The sequence below is a fragment of the Centrocercus urophasianus genome, unplaced genomic scaffold (genome assembly GCF_019232065.1).
Source record: "Centrocercus urophasianus isolate 14NV4802_14NV808 unplaced genomic scaffold, USGS_Curo_1.0 seq_30, whole genome shotgun sequence".
In the NCBI taxonomy this organism is placed as follows: Eukaryota; Metazoa; Chordata; class Aves; order Galliformes; family Phasianidae; genus Centrocercus; species Centrocercus urophasianus.
Window position 1 is genome coordinate 4,676,892 of NW_024884867.1, and position 27,741 is coordinate 4,704,632.

At 53.4% G+C, this 27,741-nt stretch overlaps 4 protein-coding genes and 1 pseudogene across 4 annotated transcripts; 3 read left to right on the forward strand and 2 right to left on the reverse strand.

The window, feature by feature from the left end:
* The first annotated feature begins 1 nt into the window (after window position 1).
* On the forward strand, window positions 2-4,509 carry LOC122165768 (annotated as a pseudogene).
* Window positions 4,510-4,536: 27 nt separating this feature from the next.
* On the reverse strand, window positions 4,537-11,548 carry ESS2 (ess-2 splicing factor homolog). The gene is made up of 10 exons (XM_042829187.1): window positions 11,394-11,548; window positions 11,104-11,272; window positions 10,030-10,125; window positions 9,308-9,474; window positions 8,478-8,595; window positions 7,925-8,058; window positions 7,689-7,791; window positions 6,768-6,877; window positions 5,748-5,863; window positions 4,537-5,229 (listed from the first exon to the last, which is right to left on the reverse strand). The coding sequence occupies exons 1-10, from the start codon at window positions 11,532-11,534 to the stop codon at window positions 4,944-4,946; spliced, it is 1,440 nt and encodes a 479-aa protein (XP_042685121.1). The 5' UTR covers window positions 11,535-11,548; the 3' UTR covers window positions 4,537-4,943.
* Window positions 11,549-12,159: 611 nt separating this feature from the next.
* GSC2 (goosecoid homeobox 2) lies at window positions 12,160-14,018 on the reverse strand. Its single transcript, XM_042829084.1, has 3 exons — window positions 13,796-14,018; window positions 12,708-12,955; window positions 12,160-12,264 (listed from the first exon to the last, which is right to left on the reverse strand). Exons 1-3 carry the CDS (start codon window positions 14,016-14,018, stop codon window positions 12,160-12,162), a joined length of 576 nt encoding a protein of 191 aa, XP_042685018.1.
* Window positions 14,019-16,187: 2,169 nt separating this feature from the next.
* LOC122165770 (thyroid adenoma-associated protein homolog) lies at window positions 16,188-26,310 on the forward strand. The gene is made up of 31 exons (XM_042829086.1): window positions 16,188-16,300; window positions 16,753-16,930; window positions 16,998-17,084; window positions 17,236-17,263; window positions 17,335-17,483; window positions 17,571-17,693; window positions 17,823-17,943; window positions 18,110-18,264; window positions 18,511-18,595; window positions 18,741-18,877; window positions 19,041-19,238; window positions 19,321-19,990; window positions 20,074-20,226; window positions 20,315-20,424; window positions 20,493-20,653; window positions 20,775-20,941; window positions 21,055-21,240; window positions 21,373-21,518; window positions 22,086-22,220; window positions 22,342-22,446; window positions 22,604-22,804; window positions 22,964-23,114; window positions 23,274-23,499; window positions 23,572-23,808; window positions 23,886-24,111; window positions 24,221-24,427; window positions 24,619-24,857; window positions 24,964-25,146; window positions 25,230-25,495; window positions 25,579-25,767; window positions 25,850-26,310. Exons 1-31 carry the CDS (start codon window positions 16,188-16,190, stop codon window positions 26,119-26,121), a joined length of 5,604 nt encoding a protein of 1,867 aa, XP_042685020.1. The 3' UTR covers window positions 26,122-26,310.
* Window positions 26,269-27,294, forward strand: LOC122165771 (myb-related transcription factor, partner of profilin-like). The gene is made up of 3 exons (XM_042829087.1): window positions 26,269-26,368; window positions 26,454-27,182; window positions 27,281-27,294. Exons 1-3 carry the CDS (start codon window positions 26,269-26,271, stop codon window positions 27,292-27,294), a joined length of 843 nt encoding a protein of 280 aa, XP_042685021.1.
* Window positions 27,295-27,741: the final 447 nt, after the last annotated feature.

A 27,741-nucleotide genomic window follows, 5' to 3' on the forward strand; every position in this document is an offset into this window, starting at 1 on the left:
GATGGCGGCCGCGCCTCCCCGCCGCCTTCCCCCGCGCCGCCACGCCCCCCTCCCTCCGGCGCAGCTCTCGACCAATCGGCGGCGCGGTGGGCGGGGCTCGGCCGCCCCCCTCCTTGTACGTCCCGCCCCCGGGGTCGGAGGCCGAGGGGCGCGCCGTCGGGGCCTCGAGCGAGGGGAGGCTGCGCTGGGGGTTCGCGTTGGGGTGGACGGGGTTTGCTCCTAGGTGGTGCGGTTTTTTCCAAATATTTTTTTAAAACGGTGGTGAAATCGAGAGCTGAGATTTGATTAAAACACGCAACTCGATGTTTTCCAGTCGTAGGCAGCGGTTCCAAGGTCACCAATAAAAGGCTGTCAGTGCCCCCCCGGTCCCCGCTGCCACCCCTCCAGCCACGCTCAGCTCAGGGCGTGCCCTCTCCCCAGCCCCCGCTATAGCCCAGGTGGGTTTTCACATTGGATTTGGCCGTCTAAGGTGCTGTTTTGGCAAAGAGTTCTGGCAGCTCCATTGCGGATTGCAAGGGTGCACGACTGCAGGAAGCAGAGCCCTGACATCAAAGCAGCCCTGCAAGAACGGCCTGGCTGCAAAGCTCTTCCCAGAGCCAGCTTTAGAGCATTTCCCTGGAAATAAATTACAGCTCTGACAAACGCCCTTCAATCCATCAGAACCAAGGCTTCTGATTTCAGGTTAACTCACTCGAGGGAAGGCAGGACCAGCACCGTCCCGTGCCTCAAGGTAGTTTATGCAATCAGCTTTTAAGCACGGATTGCACAACACCAAACTAACCATTCTCAGACACGGCTCTATCTGTGCTGTTCTGTGAGCCAGCCACATCCTGGTACGAGCACAGCTCCTCAGAAATTCCAGGATGCATCCAGCCAGGAAGGCTGAGAACTGAAACGCTTCTGTATGCGCATCACCCATCAAGCAGGGCCTCTGAGTAGAGGCAGCCAATTCGTATTGGCTTGCACTGCAGGCAGAGCAACACAGAGCAGAGCCTTCAGCACACCCTAGCATAGATGTGAACACTTCCTGGGGACAAGCAGATTGTGGGAACATTGTGAAATAAACCTTTTACCTAAAAGTTTCAGAGCTGTTTACCCAGGTTGGTCTTTAAGGAATATCACTGAAAACACGGACACATCAGTAAATAGATGTTCTTTATATTCATCCATCAGCATCTGAGAATAGGTTGGTTGTTTCTTCCTTTTGCCTGAAGAAAAAAACTGAGCCCTTGGTTACCTCCACACTAAAAAAAGCAAAACCTTTTCGTTTCATGCACTCACAAACCCCAGCGACGTCCTATCACTCAATTTATTCTCACAAGTTGTGCTATAAAAGTCACTTGGAAAGGTCACAGCCAGGGACAGGTGCTGTGGAAGTGGCAGTGGAAACCGCACAGGAGGAAGCTCTCCACCAAGGCAAAAACAGCCCCAAACACCCTCAGCCTTACAGAAATCCACAGGCACTGCTCAAAGAGCTGCATAAATATTTCCATGGATATTCCCTGCGGAGAACGTCGTGTGATTATAGCAAAGCTCCGGGCTGCCAAGTGTTACACAGGCTGCCCAGTGTTCTGCAGGCTGCCCTGCGCCCAGGCGTGGTGCAAGCAGTGTACTCAGCTGGCTGTGCCTTCCTGCCAGCAGGGCTCAGCTTGCACCCAGAGGTCAGCCTGTACTGCAACAACCACAGCTCAGAACGGTTAGAACTGTTCTTCGTCTTTCTGGCTAATTATAAAAAATAGCTACAAGCTTCAAGGACGGGGGGGAGAATAATAATCAAAAGTCCCAGTCTGGCGATCAGAATGTTTGTCAGAATGACATTGGTGGGCTGTGCAGGATTGTCCCCAGCCCCTGCGTTGTTCTCATCATTAAGGCTTTGAAGTCATACACTTGGGAGCTGAAAAACTACGTTTGAAAAAGCAGAAACCAACATAAAGCAAAAAGCCCCTGAGGCCGATTACAGTGAAGCAATCAGCACACACACAAACCACCATCCTCCCATCAGTTCCAAAGAAGTGATGTTGTGAGCTCTTCTCAAATAAAGCAGAAGCTGGAAGTCAAAATGCAACTTACTCGATGAGTAAGGGTTTAAGAAAATAACAGCTGCCAAACCCACAGGAAGCAGCCAATCATCAGAGCTACGAAACAGAGGGGCTGAAAGAGAACCAAGGAAAGAAAGTTAAGGGAAAGCACCAAGCAAATAGAAACAAACAGTTCTTGAACGCAGCCACTATGAAAACAAAACAAATAAACAAAAAAACCCAGCATCCTTTGCTCCCCAGCACCTTCAGGAGCTCCTTCATGTAGTACTTAACCCTGTGTGCCTCCTGAGATACAAACATGAACAGTTAAACAACTTCAGAAAGGTTTCAAAACACGACTGCAGTAACAAACTCAGATACATCGTTGTGCTTGAACATAAAGCCAAGCAGCACAAATAGAGCATTGGTCCATTCAGTGAAAGCATTTAAAAAACTTAACCTACCAACAAGTATTTTGTATTAACCAGCAAGAAGAGCTAAGACTAGATTTCCATCTATTGGGTACGGCAGGAAACCTTCAGCAGTAGAAACTCATAGAATCATTAAGGTTGGAACCACTAATCTTAGCCCACATCAACCCGTCGCCACCACTAAACCATAGTCCTCAAATTCAGTTGCTTAAGAAAATTTTCCAATAGTTTAATGCCTTCAGGAGGAGCTTTCTTGTAATCACTATTATGAATGATTCCTTCTCCATTTTAGCTTGTGGGGAAAAAAATAATAATAATAATCTAAAACTGGTAAACCGAAGACTGAAGAAGAAGACACCCCTAAAATAACACTGAAAGAAAGGTTTCAACCTGAGCACCACACCAGGAGAAGTCTCGTATGGCAGTGAAATTAGCCTGCTGCAACAGGTTATAGAGCAATGTGGCTATAAAGATAATTGACGACAGAATGCCTCAGGGCTTCCTGGACTAATTTCTCCCCAGGGAAACAGATGGAACATTTGCACCACACATCAATCATCAAAACTCTGAGATCTTTGAGGTATCAGGAGGGAAATTGTACATCTTCATGGAGCTGGGGGTAAAGGGAGACCTCCTGGGCCATGTCAAGCTGACAGAAGCTGTGAAAGAGAACTTTGCTCACTTTAAGTTCCAGCAGTTGGCTCCTGCCATCAAGCATTGCCATGACTTAAACGTAGCTAACAGAGACCTGAAATCTGGGAATATCCTTCCCAAAGAACATTTAAACGTCAAGATGTCAGGCTTGACTTCTCCAAACATTTGTCTCAGGGTGAAAAGGGAAGATCTATTCTCAGCAAAACCTTCTGTGGGCAAACGCAGCCCCTGAAGTGCTGCAGGACATTCCTTGCGAGGATTTCTGAGATCTGGAGCCTGGGTCATTTTGCATACAATGGTCTATGCAGTAATGCCCTTTAGTGATTCTAATGCCAGAAAAATGATGTGTACTCAGAAATAATACAAGACTGACTTCCACACAACAAAATACCTGACTAAAGACTGCAAGGACCTTATTTTCCACTTGCTTCAGCCTGACACATCTCAGAGGTTGTACGTAAATGAAGTTTTTGAGATGCTTGTGGTTCCAAACTCCAAAATCCCAAATCCCTACCCCCTCTGCCCACTGCACAAGAGGGTGAGTGTCCCAAAAGCTGAAGAGGAAAAGCCTGAGCATGATCAGCAAGCCAAAACTTCTTTCTGTGGGATGGAAAGGTGGGGTGAAGGAAATCAGATTCTCTTAAAAATTGGTCCAGCTTGTGAACTGCTGGTTTTCAAATTCAACTACCCCCAGGCCTTTCAGAAATAGTCATCTTTTGCTTTACAAAGTCCATCTACTGAGCTGAGTGAACAACCATCTCTGATATGGTTTGCAATAACCAAGAGTTTTGGTCAAAAGCACAAAGGAAAGCTTTCTTTTGGGTCACAGTGCTGTTCACACTCAAGCTTCTGTTACACCAGCTGCAGAACACAATAAGTAAGATTGCAGGTTATTAGGAAGTGTGAATTGACATCTGGAACTGGATACATTCTTTTTTCACAACATAAGATTTCTTTTGACAAGTCTACCATACACTGGGAAGCACCAGTTTAAAATCCACTTGCATTAAAGAGATGTCCCCTACAACCATGAGTGACAGAGATGTGTATATATATATATATATATATATATGTATATAAGGGTTAGGGGTCTGGAGCATCTCCTGCACAAGAAAAGGCTGAGAGACCTGAGATCTCTTTGGTCTGGAGATGAGAAGGCTGAGAAGGGAAGAATTTCTTTACTGTCAAGACAGCACTAGAACAGTCTGCACAGAGAGGTGGTGGAGACTCCCCCTCTAGAGATACTCAAGTCTCACCAGGACGTGGCCCTGTGCAATCTACTGTAGGGAAACTGCTTTAGCTGGGGAGTTGTACTCTATGATCTCTAGATGTCCCTTCTAACCCCTACAGTTCTGTGACTCTCTGATATCTTCTCTTCTGTAAAGGATGAGACCAAAAATGTTTGACAAGCAAGAGTAAAATCCAGTTCAACCTTTTAGGAAGGCTTAACATATTTTATAAATAGACACATTTGTATAGAAATGTATTCAAACACATGGCCATCTGAAAAAAAGAGATATTTCAAAAATTATCACTGTTTGAGGTAAGAGTCCAGATTCTTCTTTGCCACTGCAGGAAGCATCCTTATGATACAGCTGTGTAACATATCCATGCAGTTCAAAGGGAAGTTATACCACAGCAAGAGTCACTTGTCTTCCATAAAGCACATCACAAGCTATTTCAGCTACATAGTCTAGATTTGGTCCCGGATCTAATAACTGCTGGCTTCCACTCTGGCAGCTGAATCTAGATACCTCTTACTACTGATGGTTCAAAACATCCACGTTGCAGACAGCTGAGCATGGGCTGTTCACTGTTGACTTGCTGATGACAAGAACATTTAGAAGAAATCAGATGCCTTCCTTCTTTTAGGAAGCTGTAGTAAATTATCTGTGATTGATGTAGTATCTTGAGATACTGGTGTCTGAGATACTGTCCTAGACTGTGGGGTGGTCGTGGGTGTTTGGGGCCCATTTGCTGGTGTCTTGTAACCAGGAGTTCCTGTGTGGGCTGGAGAAGGAGTATAGCTGGCTCGCAGGGCTTTGTCGGTGTATTTACTTGCAGTCCTGTTTACCAGTCGTTGCAAAGCTGGTGACATTGCTGGGCTTAATCCTTTTGGAGTGAGGCTGGAATAGAAAAGACACTTTTAAAGACCTTACAGTAAAATTTTTTTTATCAGGAATGCTATCAATGCTTCTGCGGGAGAACCTGGTGTCCGCTTTCTCCACTGACCAGACCCATTGGCAGAAGTCCTTTTGCCTGCAAGTAAATGCAGCCTGATCCTCTAGAGAGAAGTAACAGAGAAACATCTAACATCCCTCCTAAACATAAACTGCACTGCCTGCTTATTTCCTTTGAGCCTGTGCCATCCTTCCTGTGAGCCAGCCAAGCATGCTGCATCAGGTCTCATCTACTTGCAGTGAAGCAAGACACTGATCCGGATGCACCGCTTGGGTAGCATAGGGCAGAACAGTAATGCTCACAAGAGGGAGTACCAGGAACAACCACCACCCCCTTCCCTTGGTGTGTTCTTTTACGTCTAAAAATGTTTCCAGCACTTTCCTCATTCCTCCCTTTCTGCATATATTGATTTAAATCTCATCAGATTTCACCCCCAGTTCCTCCATCACAACAGAAGTCTCACCTGGCCAAGTTTTCTGTGACTTTTCGAAGTGCCTCCTGCTTCTTTGCTCGATTTTTAGCTGCCACTTCATTGGCCATCTTAAGTCCTAACCTCTCTCGACGTCCAGGCTCCAGGATCTATAAATACATCACACACTTTACCTGCCAAGGCAGTAGGTATGAGCGCTGTATAAATGAAACAAAGCACTTCCATGGTTGGATTGCAGCTGACAACAATCTAAACTGGGGAGGAGTGGGATCAGCCCACTCTTCTCTTCTGCTACATAAAAGCAAGAGAGGACATAGAGAGATTTTCAACTTGCCTTTGCAAGTTAACAAATATGGTAGAACCAGTTCAGTCAAGGAAGCAGCCATTACATCTGGCATTTCCTCCTGCTGTCTCTCATAGACAAACAATGTCACCTGTGTCTTGCCTAGCCCTGGCCCATGGCCAGCCAGCTCTCAGGCAAACAAAGGCATTGCTAAACAGCAGGAAAACCAGACAACAATTTCAAAGTCTGACAAAACAGAGGCACACACAGAAAATCACTCTTTTCTTAAACTAAGAATCTCAGACAACTCACATTCAATGATACCAGCAGGAGACAGGTTGCACACAGGGTCAAGCGTCATTAACAAAGTCAGTGTACCTTTCCAACCTTTAAGTGATGCAGCTGCCTCAGACTTGGGAAATAGTGTGATTTCTACCCATTCCTACATTAAAATCAAGGAAACCAGGCACCTCTTCAGCTTTCTCCAAAAGCCCCTTTGTCTAGGCCTATCACCAAACTTCAAGTCTCACTGTCGCCAGCTGTGTATTGCACCTGAGATATCTGCACTAAGTAGCTTTCATGTGGGGCCATGTCCATCTCCACCCTCCAAGCAGAACACAGGTTATTAGTCTCAAGGACTGGGAACGCAGCCCAGAGATGTGTCACACATCCCACAACAATGCTAATCTATTAGTTACTCACTTGTCTTTCCCTTCTTAGCCCATGTCCCCTCAGCCCCAAAGAATGACACGTTGACTCCTATGAAATACCTTGAAGGCTGGTCCAGGTGTGCGATCCACATACGGTGTTTCTGATCCATCTAGACGTAAAGGGGTGGTTTCTATTTCACCCCATGTCATAAAAGGAGACTCATTCACACCTGAAAACAAATTTTAAAAGTCATACTCAAGGTATTTAACTATTTGGTCAGCAAAAACAAAACAAAAACAACACAGAATCCACCCACAGAGAACCATATTATGAAATGTAGCAAACTCAAGACACAACTGAGCCCTTCTACAGCCCGTGTTGAAAAGTAACACGTTGTTCCCATTACAAAGACATGATCTTAAACACCAGGTACTGCTTTGGCTGTGTCACCCTCCAGCTTACAAAGCCCAACCTGATCTTTCCATGTGTATATTTTCCACTGGTATGCTTTTGCTTAGTGAAACTTTCATTTTCTAATTCTACAGTACCAATCTTCCCCTTTGATACTGTATGAAAATTCCTTCAATACGTGGAACTATTTGAAAGCAAGGAAATGATAGAAGACTTAAGACATGGAATAACCAAATGTCTGTGTCAAACAATGACTACACCTTGCCTAACAGCTACAATTACAGAATAGATTCTAAGATTAAGTCACTGGGTAGAAAATCCGGCTGTCCACTGTTTGGAAAAGGCATTTTCACTGATGAAAAGAGGTGCATTCCATATGCCACCTACAGGCTTCTCAGAGGAAAAGTCTCACTACATTCACATTTTAAGGGGGATAAAAAAAAAAGACAAGGAAAACCATGTTGGTGAGGAGCAGCTATAAATTCAAACACCGTATCTGAACTAGAAGAAAAATAATCAGTGTTCTAACTGAAGGCATCCTGAAGCCAGTACATCTGAACAAAATGGAACTGTGACACACAAGCAGATTCAGATGAAAAGAGGAAAACAGCCATAAGGAAACCTCTTACCAGGGGCAGGAGAGGGAGTAGTCACAAATCCATATCCATTCACTTTTGGAGACTCCTGGGGTATCAGCTCTTTCCCATCTGGTCCTACTTTCCCCTGTTTGTACTGAAATAATAAAAACAGTGTCATTCATCAACTTCTAGAGAAAGATGCCAGCTATCTGTATCCAGCACACACACATCATCAACAATTATGTTGTTTTAAAGGCCTTTGACCAGAAGCAACAAAATTATCCAACCTGAGCATTGAGGGCTGCAGCTTGCTGGAGCTGTGATTTGCTCAAGGCTTGGCTAAATGGATCTTTCACAAAACGAGTGTTCCGATGGACGACTTCCCTGGGCTTCTTAAATGTGTCCTCCTCATCAGGTACACCTTGAAATGCAGAAGGTCTTTGTGAAAGGGCTCAGCTACAACATGATAGAATTTCCTACAGCAACCAAGCGACCACAAAACCAAAGCAGCGCTCTTTGAGCAGAAGCAGCAAATGACTGAAGATAATGAGTGCTTAAGAATAAGATGAAACAAACCAGAAATATTTATGGCTCCTAAAAACAAATGCTTGTTCAGTGACAGAACACGATCCAGCTTTGCAATCAGAGGCAATGAAGCAAGATCTCAAGAATGGTGCAGGATGGGTGGAGAAGATTCTTATAACAGCTGCACATCTCTGAACTACACAGAAGAAACAGTGCAGTAGCACCAGTAAGAGCTGTTCTGTCAGAAGGGGGATAAGCACTGTCTGGAGTCAACAAACCTAGACAGATTGCCCTCCTGCAACTTGCATGCCTCACCTGTTGGATAATACATGAGGGTGTTTCTAGCAGTGTACTCCCAGGTCTCCAGCCCAGCTTTCACATTCTCCAGGGCTTGCTGCTCTGCTGAAGGAAGTGCCAGGTTTTCATTTCGTCTCTGAAAGGACAAGAGAAGAAAAAATTAGGACTGAAAACGTACTCCTGCAATCTTTTCATCAAGCATGCACCACTTGCAAGAGCTGAATCACAAGCTCAGCTACAAGTCCTAATGTACTTAGCACCTGCAAAGCACGAGCTCCCTCCTTCTGGCAACTGGCATCTGAGAAACCATCCTGTGCCCATAGGTGAGCTTACAAAACCCTGTATGAGCTCTTGTATAAAATCAAGTGAGCACCATAGACTTAAAAAAATCACAAGGATTACGTATCTATTTGTTACACCTTCTGACAACACTAATGATGATTCAAACAGCTTTCGTTTTTTTCCATCTACTAATCAAAATTAAATTGAACACTTCATCACCAGAAAAAAGAGAATAGCAAGATCTGCCACGTATCTCATACAAAGGCAGTCTTCAAAACTAAAGTGAGTAGCCTTGAAAGAATCTTTCTACCATTCTACCATACCAGAAAATGTATTAGCTGATACAAGCAGCAAGAAAAGAGCAGAATCTTTTTCTATACTATTAATCAGAGGGTTTTCAAACTTTTCCATAAGAATACAGATATGTAAGCATTTGGCAGAGTCTGAACAAAACAGATGGTAAGAAAATACACCATTTAATTAAACAGGAAAGAAATACAGTAAAAGGGCATTTCCCTCTTGTGTCATTTTGGAAGTGCAGAGAAACACTGGAGCCATTTCCCTACCTGGGCATACTCCTCTTCCGCACTGTACAGCCAAGCATGCTTGACTTTCTCCTTCTCCTTGGCCACTTCCATGATCTGCTCAAATGAAGCATTATCTTCACTCGTGTGTTTTGCTAAGAAACTGTCCAGATTGGGAAGAGCATCTTTATCATCTTTTTCTGCTTCTCCTAATAAGAGGGAAGAAGTTTGACATAGGTTAATATCTCCCTTTTTGTAAGAGACACAAGCCTTAGTTCATTCTGTGAGTAGCCCTCTACTGACCCACTAATAATTAAACTTAGTGGGAAAAAAAAAGAAGTGTATAAATGCAGAAAGACACAACTTCAGAAAACATAACCAACTTTCAAAGAAAGGCTTTCACTACATTTATAGCTACTCCTGTTAAAGGAAAACACACAAGTGCCCAGACACCAGCAGACATTTCTAACATGCCACACGAATATCTATGCCTCTGCTATCTTTGCTTACTGACCCCAATTTCAGGTGACACAGGAGAAATTTACTATTTTCAAACAAATTCAATGCATTAGGAAGTCATACTGCCTTAAAGAGATCTATAATTGAAAATTCACACAATTTCAGATTGATTATTTTCACTTACTAGAAGGTTAAAAGAAACTGCTTAAGCACTGGCTAATGTTTAACCTTCACCAGGGGACAGAGTTCACAAGCATACTTTCGTGCTGCTGAGGAATTTAGCGACAGAAACATTATTCTCCTACCTTCCTCTGCAGCTCGAGTGCCAGCTCTGGATTTATTTCCCAGAGGGAGACCACCTGGATGCACTTCTGGGGTTTCAAACGTGGCTGGGGTAACATCTGTGACCAAAGAAAAATGTTAGCATGGTTACCAGAGCACAGAACTGAACACTTGCCATGACATTCTGCATCACAGGTCAGGTACCAAACATGAATCACAGAAGACAAATCACAAGAAGAACAATGTCATTAAAAAGTTGTAAAAAGACTATAAAACATTCTTTTCAATATGGCTCCCATCAACAAACAACATCTCTCATCTGAGACATTCCCATGCTGAGAAAAATTCACAGGAGAGTCAGAGGTGTACAAATTTGCTGTAGCAATGTGAGCTTAACAACCTTAACACAGCTCAGTGTTTTCTCCCACAGGAGGGGAGGAAAGGAATTCACCATGTGAGATGTGTCCTTTTGCTATGAGAAAGCTGCTTAGCTAAACTGCCCACGAGCTCAGTGAGGCACAGGCCTTCAGCATAAAAAATTCCCAAACTCAAAGTGAAAACAAACACACAACTGAGCATCTGATGTTTGCTGCATTAACCTTGGGCTGTCATGAGCTTTCCATGCCTTCCACCCCAAAAACTGTAATGATGATTTAGAACATAGCCTAAAGCTTCTCACAGTACAGTGTTGTAAGGTACAGCATGTGATCTTTGCTAATAAACAGGAGCTTGACAAAATTTGTCTGACACAGTTACCACACTGCTTCTTTTTCTCCAGAAGGAATTATTGGACACTATAAAACAGAAATATTACATCAGTCATCAGATACTGACTACTGCCCAGTCTGCCATACTCATTCCCATGCAATGTAAATCTGTTGTATGACATTAGATAAGAGCGATAACATTAAATACAAATGCTTTTACCTTAAAAAAACCAAACAAATAAATAAAAAGTTGAAGACCATTTCTCTCTCTTGCATAGCCCACGGCATATGAAATGACAAAGCATAACGTCATTTTTCTGTTTTGTTTTGCAGAAATCATCTATAATATCAGTTTAAACGTTAAAACAGCCATGGTGAGATGGTTCTTACATGGCACAGGTGTGTCCCGCGATGATTTGCCCAAGGAGGAGCCAAATTTAATAGCGATTTGCCTCATTTTCTCCAAGTCACCATTTTCCTCAGCTTCCAGATACTCCTTTTGCGCCCGTAACTTCTCCACGTCGGGAAAGAAATCTCGCTGAATAATATTCTCTAAACTCTGCAAACAGAAAATCGCACGAACGTGTCAGGACCCCTCGCTGTCCCCAGCCGTTCAGGACAGGCCGGGCCGCGAGCGGCCGCGGTGACACGGAGCGGGGCGTCCCGGGCCCGCCGCCCACCTCGATGTAGGCATCCTCATCCAGGATCTTCTTCGGACGCTTGGCGGCCGGTCGGACGGTCTCCCTGCTCCTGACCACGGCGCCCGCCTCGGCGGCGACGGGTACCAAAGCTCCGGAGGAAGGCGCAGGAACGGCCGCCATGACGCCTTGACCCTCCTCGGCCGCCGTCGCAGACGCGACGCGACGCGACGTCATAATAACGCGACAAAGAGTTGGAGAGCTCCTTCCGGGAGAGGCGTAGGGAGCCGCTGTCAGCGCGCCCCCTTGCGGCTGGGAGGAGCGGACCGGGCCCCCGGTGCCCCGGTGACGGAGACGCCGGGGCAGCGGAGTCGCGGCGGGGCCTGGGGGGCGCGGGCGGGGCTCGGCAGCTCCGTAGGTGTGTATGTGGTGAGGGATGCGGGTCTTTGCCCGCGCCAGGGGCACAGGCATGGCCGGCATTGCTTGGGGCGAGGCACCTCGTCCTGGGAGCCCCGAAGTGATGCTCGAAGCCACGGAGTGCTGAGAACAGCCTTCATTGGCACGTGTTCATAAAGCAGAGCTGACACAAACACAAGCAGCGCAGCCCGGGGATCCCGGCCGGGGCTCACGTGCACAGCACAGGCACGGTCCCCACACCACTTGTCAGCTTTGTGCTCGCTTCAGCATCTGAGGGCCACATCACTTCAACAGGGCTCAGCACACAGGCCGGGTTTCGAAGGAGCCCCGCCTGCGTTCACCCATCCCGCCCTCTGAAGCCCGGCCCCGCTGCTCCCCTCCCGCAGGGCCGTTAGCAGCTCTCCTTGGGCGGCTCTGCGCTGCCCTGAAGGACCATTGCCGAGGCAGATGCTCTCTTCTGATGCCTCCACTTGGCTCGACGGTTCTTAAACCAGACCTGGAAAGTGTAAAATGAGAAAAGAACGTCTGCATTGTGTTGGTTAGGCAGGAATACCCTCGGGCTGTGCAGAGTGGCACTAGGGTATCACAGAATCGTAGAAAGACTTGGGCTTGGTGGGACATCAAAGATCACTTAGTTCCAACCCACCAGCTGCAGGCAGGGTTGCCACCACTAAATCAGGTTGCCCAGGGCCCCATCCAGCCTGGCCTTGAACAGGAATGGGACTTCCATAGCCTCTCTGGGCAGCCTTTGGGCAGACAAAAATCCCCCTGACATTTCATCTACATTTAATCAAATACCCAAAATACCAAGAATGTTTTTTACAACAAGACTTCAAACTCTAGATCTGCAGCTCCCCAGAAAGACAGTACCGTGCCCCAGTTTGTGTTCTCCTGGAGTTACAGTGAGCAGAAGGGAGAAAGCTCCTCCCAGCACCTCACCTCCACCCTCTCCTCCTTCAGGTGGATGCGGTTGGCCAAGTGCTCCCTGGTGATGACGTCCGGGTATTGGTTCTGGTGGAAAAGTGTTTCCAGGGCCTGCAGCTGCTCCTCGGTGAAAATGGTGCGATGGCGGCGCGTCCTGCGCTGGATCTGCTGGAAGGCCTGCAGCTCGCTGGGGCTGCCCTGAGGGCTCTTGCAGCCTCTGACCACCGAGTGGAGCAGTCGCATGGGCCAAGGGAACCTGGTGTCTGCAAGGAGGGGGACGGTCAGCTCTGGGGGTGAGCAGCTGAAATACAGTGGCATCGAGCACTGTCTGCATCTGCACTCATTGCATGGATGGAGTACAGCTTGCATGGGTGAAAGATGTATGATCACAGTGCAAGCAGGAGAAGGGCCCAGAGTGTCACTTGGAAAGAAGCATATAGGTGAGGAGCACTAGTGTTGTTTTCTGTGTTCACTTACCTTTGGTGCTGTGGGCAAGCTCCAGAAAATGACTTGGAAACTTAGCAGCATGGTTAGGAGTTGTTTTTCCATCATAACACAGAGTATTTCTGAACTTTCAGGATGCTTTTGAGCCACAAATTAAGGTTTTCTATTTTTCTTTTATTTTCTTTTGCTAAATGCATCCACTTTGCTAGATATGGATTTGCTAGATTTTTGCTAGAGCAAAAAAATCCTCCCACCTTTCCCTGAAAGGACAAGTAAGATTCCCAAGAGCAGGTGGTGCAAAGGAGCTCTGTCAGCATGACCATGGAGCCCATGCTCTCTGCAGAGCTCCTACCCTGAACTGCCACTCTGTGTGCTTTACCATAAAGCAGCAATACTTGGTAACAAAAAGCACCTGCTGATTTCAAACCCTGGTGAGGGTGCCAGCTCTCAGAAGCCCTGCTAACAGCAGACTCAGCAGCTCCTCACCAGAGCTGAGGTCAGAGAAAAGCACCCAGCACTGTGGCAGGTTGGACACTGCACTGTCACCCAGCAAACAAACTGCAGCACGCAGAGCCCCAGTCACTCACCCAGCCAACCTGGAGGGTCCTGCAGAGGCCGTGTGCCCGTGTGGGAGCAGCAGCAGCAGCTACAAGACGCACCTTCCAGCTCTTCTTCCTCCTCCTCGTCCTCTTCCTCCTGCAGCGCAATGCCCTCCAGTTCGCACAGCCCCTTGGGTGCGCAGTCCAGGATGCTCTGGAGGCAGAGTGGAACCAGAACCTGGGGGCTCCTCTCTGCCGGGCTGGCGAGGATGTTCTCAATGCTGAAGGAGCACTGCACAGCTCTCCTGCCTGAGCTGGCATCCAGCGTGGGCTCTGCAGACATCCTTGGCTGGGCCAGTGGTAGTAGAAGCTCACACTGAGCAGGGTCTGCTCTCTGCAGGGTCTTGCAGTGTTAAGGAGCCCTGAAAGCAGAGCAGTGAGGCTGCCCAGAATCCCTGCGCTGTCCCAGAGTTTCAAGTGACGGTCATTCTGGCAGCAGAGTTTTTATTTTATACACACACACACTTTTCCTCCCTCTAACCTGGCTGCTTTATGCCTGAAGCCACCCTATATATAGAGAGATATAATCCCTTTGGAAAGAAAACCATAAACCCCCTTGTGAATAAAATAAATTCTAACTAATCTTGGCTTTGTGAAGGGTTAGTGTGGATCTAAGATTTAGCTAATCCCACAAAAATGACTCAAGAAGGAAATCTGATTTCTCCATCTCAGGTGTAGATTTGAGGTGGTTATGATCTCCATTGTGCCGAAGCCTCCAGTGCAGGGCAGGGGGAGGACAGCCATCCCCAGCACAGAAATGGACTGGAGGATTAACTCCTTACAAGAAGCAAATTATCCCTTTCTCTGGCCAAATGAAAGCTTTCCCATCAAAAGAGAGCTGTCATATCATACAATATGAGAGAGAAGAGAGCTCAGCTTAATAAAAGGTCATTTTTAATGAGAGCACAGCCTTTAGCTGCACCAGAACTCTCTGCAAAAGTTGTCTTATTTTCTGCTGAAAGCAGAGAAATTGTATTTTCTCTTCTTTTTTCCCCCACCTTCATTGCCATAATCAGAACAGTAATACAGATGCTTCACATCTAGCATGCTCTTGGTAAGGATTCAAATCCCTTAATAAATTAGATGATGGCCATTCACAGCATGTTGGTGGCCTGGCTTGGTGGTACAGTTCAGTGGCACATCTTGGTGGCACATCTTGGTGGCACACAAGCACTTCTCTCTCAGCTGCCCTTGGGGAGGCATGTTGGATGTGTCCTGCTCGCAGTGTGGAGAGGACGTGGTACCAGGACTGAACACTCCCTGGAAATCACCACGGAAGGGATGGGTGCCCGCACTGAGCCCAGCAAGATGAGCAGCCTGGGGACACAGTCTTGCAGGAGAGGGCTGAGCTCAGGTTGCTTAAACCCGAGTTCTCTTGCCCTGTAGAGCTGTGCAAGCCAAGGTCTGCAGCAAGGTGCAGGAAACCCACCTGGTGAATGGTGCTGCTGGGTGCTGCGGGCAGGGCAGTGTGGTGCCAGCGACACGGGAGTGAGAGCTGTGAAACTGCTGTGCATTAAATGTCAGCAGTTTTTCTTCCATCCCTCTGTTTTGCTTCTCTTTTGGCTATTGAATTTGTAACATAAATTATAACCAATTCAATACAAGGGGAAAAGCCCCTTGTAGCCTGCTGGTACCCACCCCCAGCTCCCAGCCCTGGCATGAGTACAGTGTGGGGCCAGGTCCTGCTCCCCAAATCAGACCCGTTCTGCTCTCAGCTGTACTAATCATACGGCTGAAGCAGATTAATCCCTGTTCCCCATCCTTCACAAAGGGCCTTTCCCCGCTCCCTGCCCATCCCTGCCTATTAGTGCCTTCGCTGATTGCTTTTTTTCCATTTCTCCCATACCTTTCACTTCAGAAAATGGACCGGTAATGCTTCTTTTATCAAAGAATTATATGATTTAGGATCCAGATCTTACAAAGGAGACTTTTGATAGCTGCTGTAATCAATCCCAATCGGCAGACACCTCTCTGCCCCCTGTTACTGGAGAGGAATAAAGGAAGGGATTACCGATGTTGTGTTTACAGCAGCTGTGGGCGATAGGATCTGGGCCATTTCGTGTTAGAAAAGGAAGGGAAAATAAAACAAGAAGGAAAAAAAAATGCAGACAAGGAAGGACAATATAGATATAGATAAAAAGAAAAGAAACGGGCTCTTATCATTTCCTTATTGGTTAAGGAGATTCCAAAGCCATTATAGAAGATTAGCAAAAAGGTTAATCTGCTTTAGCCGCTCGCTTGTCAAAAGTGAATTTCTAGGGTTTGAAAATCCTAGGGGGAAACGGCAGAAATCCCCTCCCGCTCCCTGCAGGCACGGGCTGCGCTCTGAGTGTCCCCGAGCTCAGGATCCGGCGCCGCGGGATGGAGCTCCGCCGTTCAGCGCTAGGGGGCGCTGCGGCGCGGCTGCGTGGCCCGGGGCCGCCTCTCCGCCCGCTCCGCTCCGCGCCGCGCCATGGGTGCCGAGCGGGAGGCGCGGGCCTGCGCCGCGTTCTACGGAGATGCGGGGCGGTGCGGGCCGGGCCCCGCCGCGCTGTGCTGCGTGCGATGCCTGCGGCAGTTCGCGGGGTGAGCGGGGCCGGGCCGGGCGGCTGGAGCGCGGGTTGGGGGACGGCGCTTCGGGGGGAAGGGGAGCCCATGGTGGGGCGCTTTTCCCCGCGTTTGTTATGCGGGCTGCGGGTGGGGGAGATGGGAGCGTGGCAACCACGTGGAGCTGCGGCACTCCTAGCTGAGTTCAAGTCGAGTCTGGGTATCCGTACCACAACAAGCTGGGTCACCTCCTGTGCATCCCCAATGGAGGTGGAGCAGCCCTCGCCCAACTCAGATCCCCAACCGCATTAAGCAGGGGCACCCCCAGCACAACCCTCCTGCAGCCCGGGTATCCCCACCCCAACCCCTTCCGAGCTTGGGCACTCCAGCTCTAACAAGTTGGGATGCACCCATGCTAAGCTCCATTCCACCAAGGTACTCCCACGGCAAACCAGCGCGGTGCACCCCACCTCGTCTCCATCCCATTGCAGGAGCACAGCCAAGCGGTGCCGGGACAAGCATCTGGAGGAGGCCCTGCAGCTGGCACGGGAGTTGGGGGAGGAGCTGCGGGCGCTGGGCGAGACGGAGGTGCGACCACTGCTCCGCTGTGTCCTGGCCTTCCAGCTGGAGGCAGCGGGCAGCTCCAGCGCCTTCCAGAAGCTGGAACAGGTCCGTAACGGTCCCCTATGAGTGATCCTTAGGGTCCTTCTGTGGCTGAGTGGGGGTCTCTCGGCAGATTGTGACCCAGCTGGCCGTGGGCCATGAGGCTGTGCTGGCACAGGAGGTGGGCACGCTGCTGGCTGGGCTGACACCGCATGGAGAGGTGAGAACAGCTGGCATGTGGATGCCACCGTGCCCCCGGTCCCCTGCCTTTGGGGTCACTGTGGAAGGGAGCTGGTTACGGGAGCTTTGGAGGCAATTCTGCCCCATGCATTGTGTGGGGTGTGAAGGGTGCCTGTCCCTCTGCCCCCCAGGTGCTGTCCTCTGAGGACCTTCAGGCAGGTCAGTTGCTACTCTTTGACCCCTTGCCCATCCCTGGGAGGGACACAGATGACACTGTCCCCCTCCTGCAGTATGCATGTTCATAGAGGAGAGCAGCCTGGGACGTCACCACTGGCAGCAGAACCTGGCCCCACTCCTGCAGCACCTCGCCCGCACCCTGAGCTGCGTGTTGCAGGGCCAAGCAGCACCAAGTGGCACCTGGAGCTGCCTGGCTGTCAAGGTGGGAGCTTGCCTCAGGAAAGCATGCATGTTTTTTGGAGGTGAGCAGTGCTGGAGGCCATCCTCACTGTCCCCTCCATTCCTCCAGGCCTGCCTCCAGCTCTTCCAGATGATGCCAAAGGATGTGGCCCCACTGGTGTGGAGTACAGCAGCAAAGAATGAAGCCCTGCAGCGCATCCTGGGGCTGCTGCTGGATGCAGTGGCTGGGAAGGTGCGTGCGGTCCTGGTGCTGCAGGGGCAGCTGATGTCCCCAGTGGAACATTAGAGCATCAGAGGGTACTCTCTAGTTGCCCACATAATGCATAGAGGCTAGAGATGTGCATTTGTTTTCTGTGTCCAGGCCCTGAGCAAGGATGTGCGGCTGCTGGCAGGCACGGCACTCAGCATGCTGCTGAATACAGCCCCACAGCCTGAGAGCGGGGCCAGAGCTGCACTCGCCCTCTTCCAGCTCGTGGACAGAGGTGTGTGCTACGATGGCACTGGGAAGAGCCTCAGCAAAGGGACTGAAAGGGGACAGGACGCTCACTGTCAGTCAGAGTTCTGCTGCTGTGTCCACTCTCAGAGGCCACCGAGTGGATGGATGGTGGAGTTTGGTTCTCTGTCCCATTTAATGCAGCCATTTCCCAGCAGGTGCAGGGGAGCTGAGAGTTGGGGAGCTGATGGTGGAGGCTCACAGCATCCCAGAGTCAGATGGGCTGGAGAGGCTGGTGCTGAGCAGGGGACTGCTGACATGCTGCCGTGCGGACATCCTCTGCAGCCAGCTGGAGGGCAGCACCTGCCAGGTATGAGGGCTTACTCCAGGGTCAGAGCCCCTCACCCAGCAGTGGGAGTCTGGGGTAAAGTCACTCCTGACACAGCAACCTGCTCTGCATCACGCAGCAAAAGCTGAGCTGCTCTCCCGGAGCTGAGGGCTGCTAGGCAGGCACAGAAAGCTCACATGGATGCCAAACTTTCTCCTGTTTTGTACTGAGGCTTTTTTCCCTTGGAAGTCCCCATCTGCCTGCTCACTGACCACTGTGCTTCTGCAGGCCTGCCTGCTGCTGGATGTGCTCTTTCCCACCGTGTGCACCCTGAGCAAGGAGCAGAAGGACTGCCACTACCACTGCTTCCAAGGTAGGAGACAAACCTGCTGGTGGGGCTGCCAGTGCTGCTCCAGTCCATAGAATGCCATCTCCCCTGGGCTGTATCTGTCTGGGCTGATGGCTCCCTGAGCCCCACAGCCCAGCTGAGCTCAGCACTGGGGCCTGTCCACTTCCAGCGCTGGTGCTGTGGCTGCGGCGTGTCCAGGAGAGCCTTCCTGAGCTCTGGCACCTGCAGGGCAGCCGCCTCCTGGCCAAGGATGCCAAGTTGCTGCAGGAGCTCACTCGGCTGTTATGGGACAATGCCGAAGCCCCGGTAAGGTTGGAGTGGGCACCCCCAGCACTGCTGCAATGAGATGAGCCATCTGCTGCCATCCTCGGCTCCCTAACCCGTGGCTGCCTTTTAGAAGTACGTGGCGACAGGGTCTCTTCTAAAGCAGGAATTCAGAAGGGAAACCTTGGTTTTCATCCTTCCCCAGGTGGAAGGTGTATCTGAGTTCATCCAGAGCTCCTTCAGACTCCTGGTGGAGATCTACCACCTGGAATGCCAGCATTTTGAGGACCAGGAGAGACCCCTCTACCAACAGATGCTGCAGAGGGCGGTCTCAATGCCATGGCAGATCAAGGCCAGATACGTGCCCCTGTGTGCCATCGTTCCCTACGTGGGCAGCCAGCAGGTAGGGGATGGCAAGGTTGCATCCCTATTAGCGATGCAGTGGGTAGAGGTGGCTCATCGGGTGCTCATGGCCTTTCCCATAGGTGCTGGACGCCTGCCCCATGCTGCCACAGCACCTCCTGAACTGCCTGGCTACCAACCACCTGTGCCCCACAGCTGCTGAGCTGTACAGGGCCCTGGTTCAGCAGCAGTGCTCCCAGGGGCAGGGTGACGAGCAGGCCGAGCTCTGGGCACAGCACTGGCTGCCACTCTTCAGCCAGGCGCTGCGTTCACCCCTGCCCATCCTGCACAGCAACGCCACCAACCACCTCCTGCCTTGGACGCTGCGGCAGCTCCCAGCTGCTGGCACACTGCTGGCCGCTCAGTTCAGTGGTGCGGACGCAGCCGCACTGCGGGCCTGGGTGTCACTGCTGCGGGTGCAGAGGAGCACAGCTGGGGTCACAGCGCTGCGGGCTGAGGAGGCAGCACGGCTGCAGGCCTGCCTGCGTGCCCGTGAGGAAGGAGTGCGGCTGGCAGCACTGGGACTGCTGTGCGGAGGCCCCGGGCACAGCCTGGCAGGCGCTGAGGAGCGTCTGCTGCGGGAGTTCCTGCCCCTCAACCTCAACTGCCACACGTCTGCCTTCCGGCAGCTGCTGCAGGCAGCCCTGAAGAAGGTGCTGGGGCGGCTGCGGGACGGTGCGCTGGCACGGCTGCGGGGGAAGGACCCCAAGGAGCCAAGGGGCGAGGGAGTGGGACAGCTGGCACGGGCTGTAGGTGAGATGGCCACCATAGCACTTCTGCACAGCCCTACGGGCCTGGCAGGCAGGTGGCCACGGTGCTGGGTTCTCCATTTGCAGACTTTGTGGAGTGGCTGCTGCAGCTTTGCATCTCCTCGCTCACCCCCTGGGCCAACTACCAGAGGAAGAAGACGGCTCTGCTCCTGCTGACGGCCATTCTGGAGACCTGTACAGACACCTGGAGCCCTGAGAGGAAGAAAGGACAGCCCCCGCGTGAGTAGGGACACCCCAGCCAGACCACCCCTGGGCTCTCGGGCTGTTCCTCTGCCCTATTTCACTGCCTTCATCTTCATCCCTGCAGGGACGATGGCCACGCTCTTGGCCCATGCCAGGCAGAGTGGCTGCTGGGACTTCTTTTCCCAGCCCAACCTGCTGGCACTGCTGGGCTGCCTGCAGGACAGTACCAACGAGGTGAGTGCCACCTGCTGCCCTACTCCCTCCAACCCATCTCCCCATTCTCACCTCTCCTCCTCTGGCAGATCAGGGACATGGCCTCGGAGTTGCTCATCCGCTACTTCCCTGCAACATTCCCTGAGACTCTCACTCCAGCACTGCTCCAGTTGGCCCAGGATGCCCTCAGCAGCCCCCGCGTGCAGGAGGCCGAAGTTGGAGCAGTGCTTATGAAGACAATCCTGCAGAAGTACGAGCATGGGATGGGCAGGGCAGCTCTTGGCAGCCTAAAGAGTTGCTTTGGCTCTGCAACAGTGGAGGCAAAATAGGGCTGGTGCCTGCGCACCATCAACATCCACCTCTTGCTCCAGGTCAGACAGCAGCACCCTGAAGCTCCTGGCCCTGGAGGCCAACACAGCCCAGACACTGACAAACCGCAGCCTGTACTTCGCCCAACACCTGCTGTGGGTACTGCAGACCCAATTTGCCACAGCTCAACAGAACCTGCTGCAGGCAGCAGCCATAGCACCAATGCATGGTGTGTGCCTGGGCTCTGGAGGAGCTCCATATTCCCTCTCCAGCCATACATTTCATTTTGGGAATGTCAGATGGCCCCAAGCCCTGCTGTAACATGAGATGGGTGTTGTTCAGGTGTGCTTGCAGCCCTGCGGAGGTGCCTGCTACAGGTGCCTGAGGTGGTCACCTGCATGCAAACAGCAGAGTCAGCACAAGGCTGGCAGGAGTTGCTCAGCAGCCTGGTGGACACTGCAAGGGACATCACCTCCCTGCTGCTGGGGGCTCTGCAGAGCCAGCGGGGTCCTGAAGCTGAGCAGCAAGGTGAGAGAGTCCCTGCAAGGAGCTATCTTCATCTCTATTACTCCTATCTTGGACTCAGCTGTGAGCTCCAGCAGTCCTCCACACTGCCAGGAGCAACCTTTCTTAAGGCTCAGATGAAGCTTCCTTTTGCAGTGGCTGCTCCATCATTTGCAGACATGGGGAATGCAATTGGCTCTCTCATTATGCTGGGGAAGGGCCAACGGGAGGAGGAAGAGGACTCAGTTCTGCTGTCAGAGGAGCACAGTCTGATCCTGACCTGCTGTTGGGTGTCAGTGAAGGTAGGAGCATCTCCCCATGGAACAGCCCAGTTGCTGGGCATCTACCCTCACTGGTGACGGGGCAGAGGAGCAGTGTACTTACCTGGAGGCTAGCATAGCTTTTGCCTCTCTCCTGGGAAGTGGAGTAGAAGACAAAAGATGGAGAGACTGCAGCTTTCCATCTCCAAAAGCAACCCTCCCCCCCTTCCTCACTGCTCTTTTATAGCTCAGCTGCTTTCCCAGCACTGATAATGCCCAGCTGGGCAGGAGCTGGGCTGGCCCTGCTCACAGCCCTGCAGCTGTATTGAGCTGCACTGAAGGTACCTGTCACAGCTCCCTTCTGACAGCACCCATCACAGCCTCTTACCTAAAGCCTGCCCAGCAACAGCCTGGAAAAAGAACATTTCTGCTATGCAGGGCTTGCAGCAGGCTGAGAAAATGCTGCAGAGGCTGTGTGCTCAAAAGCATCTTGGTGGTCATGGGCTGAGCAATAGCAGTCCTTGCTGGGCAGCCCTGCCACGGTGGGCATAGGGAGGACAGAATTGTTGGGCAGCTCTGCTGCCTCCTCCACACCCTGGCTCTCCCCAGGAAGTCGGGCTGCTGCTGGGAGGCCTGGCTGAGCTGCTGCTGTCATCCCCTGGAACAAAGCACCTCCTGCCCCTTGCCAGCCTGCAGACAGCTGCAACAGTCTTCCAAGAGATCCTGCTGCGGTGCCGGCACTGGGTAAGCACATGGCCTGCCTGGGGTGAGCTCGGCCTCTCTCCCACCCTTCCTGATCCATCCTGCAGCCCTGGGGGCTGTGGGAGGGTGGAGAGCAGGGAATCCTGACATCACTCCGCCCTAGGGAGCAGTGGAAGGCTGCAGCATGGGCTTCACCAAGTTCTGCGCTGCTCTGCTAAACCACCCCGATACAGAGATGCAGGTGATCCCGCAGATCATACTGGACCAGGTACTGTGCCTGTTCCTGCTTGCGTTCCACTCATCTCCAGCATCCATATCCTCCAGCCCTGGGAGGATGCTGCAGGGTGGTGCTGGCTGCTCCCTGCAGGGAGGCTGCGGGCTCCACCAGGCAGGTTTCACCCGTCTGGATGGGCTTTGTTTCTCAGGGGTTAGAAGCACTGAGTGGACCCCGGAGCAGCTCAATAACGCGCCGTGCTGCTGGCTTCCCCATGCTCTTCCTCTGCATTGTCAGTGGGGAAAACCCAGCCCAGGCACGTCCACTTCTGACCCGCTGCATCCAGACACTGCTGGGACTGGCCACCATGGCCCTGCCACAGGATTGGGACCAAACCCTTGACCTCCCACAGGTGACTGCAGTGCACACTGATCCCTTTGCCATTAAAGCCAACTTGGGAATGGGGTGGTCTGCACAGAGCCCCTCAGAGGGATCTGTCTGCATTGGCTACTGCAGCATGAGGCTGTCAGTGCCTGGTGCAGCACGGCTGAGCTCAGACACTCTCTTTCAGGTGTGTGCCCTGCACGTGCTGCAAACATTGGTGCGTGGTGCAGGGCTGGGCACTGCGCTGCTGCGGCATGCTACACCAATGGTGGCCCTGGCACTGCAGGGACTGAGCTCGCCTTGCTGGGCCATGAGGAATGCGGCCATCCAGCTCTTCAGTGAGTACCCCAGCCCTGCAGCGGTGCCCATGGGGAAACAGGAACCAGAACTGCACTCCACAGCACGGGTGCACATCCTCATCCCTTCTTTTGGGTGGATCCCAGGGCTGGAACGTGGCATTGCCCTTCAGCAGTGTTTGATGTGCTCTCTCCCCACAGGTGCTCTCACCACACGGCTGCTGGGCCAGAAGCAGAGCAGTGCTGAGGGCTGCCTGGTGGAGGGGCTGAGCCTGCCCGCGTTCCTAGGGCAGCACCCGCAGCTGGGTGCTGTGCTGCTGGCCGAGCTGAGGGCGGCTGTGCCAGGGGGACCTCACCTGCGCCCTGCGCTGCACGCCATCCTCACACTGCTGGCACAGCTGCAGCCTGGCCCCGATGACCCCAGCGGGTAAGGCAGAGTGCTGGCAGTAGATGTTCACTCCTCGGCGTGTCACCACACTGTGCCTGTTTTACTCTGTAGTCCCTCCACTCACTTTCTGGAGCCGCTGCTGGAGCTGGCAGGGAGCCCCATCTATGCCGTGCGAGCCATGGCTGCCAAAGCTCTGATTCCTGTCATCCCACCGTCCCAGCGCCCGGCTCTGCTTCTGCATCTGGCCCAGCAGCTTCCTGCACCCGGGGGGATCAGCTCACACAACACCCTGCATGGGCACCTGCTGCAGATGCAGGCACTGCTGGCCCCCCACCCAGGCACCGACGGGTGAGTGACCCTGCATTGCCCCATGGCTGTGGTGCCTCTCTGTCTGGGCCCCACGGTGAGGGTGTGTGTCCCCACAGGCTGCCTGCTGAGGCCTTGCATCCTGTGGCCCTGCAGCTGGAGGCGCAGGGCTGGCTGCTCAGCCCTGCCCAGCGCTGCCCGCTTGTCCGTGCTGCCTTCCTCCAGGTGCTCGCCCTCCTGCCCAGCTCCCTCAGCCCCAGCTTCACACAGAGCATCTGGGATGCTGTCAGTGCTGAGCTGGGCAACCTCAAACTGGGCAGGGAGCCGGGCTGTGCTGAGCTGCAGGTACTGCTCCTGTTCCCTGCTGTAAAGCTTAGGGCATGGGAGGTGGGAGCCCATCCTTGTCCTGTGCCCAGGAGCAGAGCACTGAGAGAAGGTCTCTGTTTTCCTCCAGGTGGGTGCAGCTATTCTACACCAGACTATGGCCCGCTTTGCTTGCAGTGAGGCAGCCCGACAGGCTGACAGCAAGAGAATCCACACTGTCTGCTCACTTCTGCAACATCCGCACCCCGATGTCCACCTTGCTGTGCTGAGCTGGGTGACTGATGGGAAAAGAGCAGAATGCGAGGAGCTAGAAAGGGCCCTCCATCTGACACTGCTGGTACAGTGGGGCTCAAAATCACAGATCCAAAGTGGGACACTAATGCACAGTAGTCCCCCCTTGTCCCTCATTGACCTCTTGGGAGGAGGCACAGCTTCAGTGCACCCTCAGGTGCTGCTCAGGACAGCGTTTCTGAGGGCTTTGCTGATGGGGAGTACTGACCTTGTCCATTCTTTCCTGTTGTTGACCAGGAGAACTTACAGTCAGTGCTGCAAGACAGAGGGAACAAAGAGTTCCTGAGATTGTACCTTGAAGCTCTGATGCATCTTTGCAGAAGCTGCCCATCTTGGTCTCGGGAAGCTTCCCAGAAGCTCCAGGGCTCTGCCTTAGCATGTGTGGAAATACTGCTCCTTGTGATGGAGACAGAGCGCCCTGGTCCAGAGCTCCTCTCCCAGGCGCTGTGTGCTGCCAGCCTGCTGCTCACTGTGGGGTAGGGCTGTGGGATCAGAGCCCTGGGCTTTGTGCCTGGATCCTGTGACCTCCAGGTGTTCCGTAAGCCAGGAGCTGTGTCAGACCACTTCCTCTGCTCCACTCAGGTTTGGGGCCGAGAATGCCCTGCTGGTACAGCAGTGGTGCACGATGCTGGAGGTGTGTGGCCAACCCGTGGCAGATGAGGTGCTGCGGCTGGCAGCTGCGTGCTCCCTGCAGACAGCAGGCACCGAGATGCTGCGGCAATGCCGGGGGGCTTCTTGCCCCTGGCTCGTCCCTGTGGCACTGCGGTAGGTCCTGAGCAGCCCTGTATGTGTGCTCCCTCCTCTGCTGCACCCACTGGGCATGCAGCAATGCTTTCCTTCCTCCGCAGGGTGATAAACATGAGCATTCACCTCCTGCAAGATGAGGACCCTGATGTACGGCATGAGGCTGCAGGCTTTGTGAGCCTAGTCCAGCATGGCCAGGGGTGGCCAGGAGGAGATGGCTGCATCTTTGTGCAGGGCAATGTGGGGCTTCTGAGCCTCCTACAGCTCCTCCTGGATGAGTTTGGGCATCACCCCGAGACCTTCAGCTCACTGCTGCAGCACCTGCCCCAGCCCAACCTCAGGGCCATCATAGAGGACCTGGAGGCTGACACGTGAGTACAGCCCCCTGTAAGGGTTGGGAAGGGAGGAGCATTGGGTGGCAAGAGGTTTTATGTCCCCACTGCTCCCCTGCAGCCCCCCCCAGCCTGTACAAGGAGGATGAGCCCAATGTGTTTGCAGAGCCAGCCGCCCTGGCGCAGCAGCTGCTGCCCTTCCTGCTGCAGCTCCTGGAGAAGGCTCCCAGCTCTGCCCTGCACTGGCTGCAGGCTGCAGGCCCCGGTGTGCTGCAGGACCTGCACTACTGCCAGCAGCGATGGAGCCACGGTATGGTGGCAGCCCTGGGCTGGGAAACCTGTGGTCCCAAAGAGCCCAGTGCTCACTGGACCTTCTGTTACTCTCCCTGCAGAATCAGCTGCACGCTGCTGGATGAAGGCGCTGGGCTGTGCCGTGCTGCGTGCTGCCTTGGCCCTGCTGCTGGTGAGGGCGCAGCTGGTTGCCCGTGTGCTCCGCGTGCTGGGTGAGGAGCATGGAGCTGTGCTGGGGTTAGACTGTGGTGCCCAGGAACTGGAGCAGGAGCTGGCTCTGGTGCAGGGGCTACTGGCACAGCACGGGCTGGGCCCTGCTCCCCGACAGAGCACTGTGCCGGCAGAGCAGGGAGAAGCACATGGGGACGGCTGATGGCTGTGGGCACGGAGCAATGTCACCGAGGGGTTCTGCTTCTCGTGGCCGCATCCTGACGTTTTTTGGGTGCTCCCTGCAGCATGGCTGCGGGTACAGGGGTGGAACTCAGGGGTAGCAGGATGCATCCACTCCCTTTGTGCCTGGATGCGGCAGCAGCAGCAGCAGCGGGCAGGGCACAGCGGCGGCTCCGTCCCACCGCCACCGGTGCGGCATCACCCGCACCTCTCCTGCGCTGCTCGCTGGGGTCCGGCTGGGAGGATGGGACGTGCACAGGCGCTCTCCTTGTTACCCCGCTGCCCTCCCACCACCTTTTTTATCCGGTGTTTTAGCTGTATTTTGCGCCCAGCCCGGGTTTTCTATTGCAAATAAAGAGCCCCGCAGCAGCCGCGCCGTGAAAGCCTCTCCCTGCCAGAGATTGCGGGCTCAGCGCGTCCGGCCGGCCTCCGCGGGGCTCCCGCTGCTCCGCCCCGGTACCGGCTCCGCCCCGGCGCGGAACAGGACGCGGCACATCCGCTTCCCGCGGCGGCCCGGCCCGGTGGAAGGTGAGAGCCGGGGGCGGAGGACTCGGGAGCACGGGGCGGGGGGAACCCCTGAGCCCCCGTCCCCGCCGCAGGGCGGTATGAGCGCGGCCAAGCCCAAGCGCATCAAGTTCTCGGACGAGGAGAAATTCCTCATCCTGGAGGAGTTCAGCCTCCGCAAGGACATCCTCATCCCCAAGAGCGGCCGCTACCGCAACACGCAGGACCGGCAACGCGCGTGGGAGGAGATCGCGGCTGCCGTCAACGCGCTGAGCCCGGTGGTGCGGCGGACGGCCGAGGAGATCCGCAAGAAGTGGCATAACATGGTGCTGGACGCGCGCCGGGAGCTGGCGGCCGACAAACACCCGCTGCTCCGCCAGCGGCCCCAGGAGCGGCTCTTCCATCACATCTTCGCCCTCTTCAACAAGCCCGGCCCTCCGCCCGCCCCGTCCTTCGGGCTCCCCGCTGCCGCCCCCGAGCCGCTGCCGCGCGGCCCCGCTCCGGAACGCTTCCCCGGCCCCGAGGAGCGGCCGCTGCCCGGCGCGGAGAGCAGACTGCAGCCCGCCCCAGGACCGGCCGCCCCCCGGGCCGCCCAGCCGCAAGGCGCAGCCCCCGGACCTCCGCCTGGCAACCCCGAGCCGCCCCGCGTTAAGTGCCCGCCGAGCCCCGCGCTGGCGTGGCCGTGCCTCGAGGCCATGGCGAGTCCCGCATCGCTGGGAACGGGCAGCCCCGGGCCCCCGCACGACAACGGTGAGCCCCCAATCCGTGCTGGGACTCCCGATCCCATTTCCAACACCGGAGTGAGGTTCTGCATCCACTTCGGGCAGCGATGCTGCAGCAGTTTGGTGATATCTCCCTTTTGCCCTCACCAGAACCCCATTCCCACTCCCCTCCTAGCCTTAACGCCTTCCCTCACTCCGTGCAGGTGGCACAGCGGCCTCCGAGGAGCTGTCAGAAAAGCAGAGGCGGCTGCACACCGAGATCCTGGAGCTGCAGAAGGAGACCCTGCAACTGCAGAAGGAGAAGATCGTGCTGGAAAAGGAGAAGCTCCTCCTGGAAATCCTGAAGCTGCGCAGGGAGTTGGGCACGTGAGGGGCTG

Coding starts and splice junctions, on each gene's coding strand:
- LOC122165770 (XM_042829086.1), top strand. CDS start 16,188: ATGGGTGCCGAGCGGGAGGCGCGGGCCTGCGCCGCGTTCTACGGAGAT. Junction 17,694..17,822: donor TGGATGCAGTGGCTGGGAAG/GTGCGTGCGGTC, acceptor TTCTGTGTCCAG/GCCCTGAGCAAGGATGTGCG. Junction 22,221..22,341: donor TGCTGCGGTGCCGGCACTGG/GTAAGCACATGG, acceptor ACTCCGCCCTAG/GGAGCAGTGGAAGGCTGCAG.
- GSC2 (XM_042829084.1), bottom strand. CDS start 14,018: ATGTCTGCAGAGCCCACGCTGGATGCCAGCTCAGGCAGGAGAGCTGTG. Junction 12,956..13,795: donor GGAGGAAGAAGAGCTGGAAG/GTGCGTCTTGTA, acceptor CCCTCCTTGCAG/ACACCAGGTTCCCTTGGCCC. Junction 12,265..12,707: donor TGAAGGAGGAGAGGGTGGAG/GTGAGGTGCTGG, acceptor TACACTTTCCAG/GTCTGGTTTAAGAACCGTCG.
- LOC122165771 (XM_042829087.1), top strand. CDS start 26,269: ATGCGGCAGCAGCAGCAGCAGCGGGCAGGGCACAGCGGCGGCTCCGTC. Junction 26,369..26,453: donor CTCCTGCGCTGCTCGCTGGG/GTCCGGCTGGGA, acceptor CCGGTGTTTTAG/CTGTATTTTGCGCCCAGCCC.
- ESS2 (XM_042829187.1), bottom strand. CDS start 11,534: ATGGCGGCCGTTCCTGCGCCTTCCTCCGGAGCTTTGGTACCCGTCGCC. Junction 8,059..8,477: donor CCTCATGTATTATCCAACAG/GTGAGGCATGCA, acceptor CTGCATTTCAAG/GTGTACCTGATGAGGAGGAC. Junction 6,878..7,688: donor TACTCCCTCTCCTGCCCCTG/GTAAGAGGTTTC, acceptor ATTTGTTTTCAG/GTGTGAATGAGTCTCCTTTT.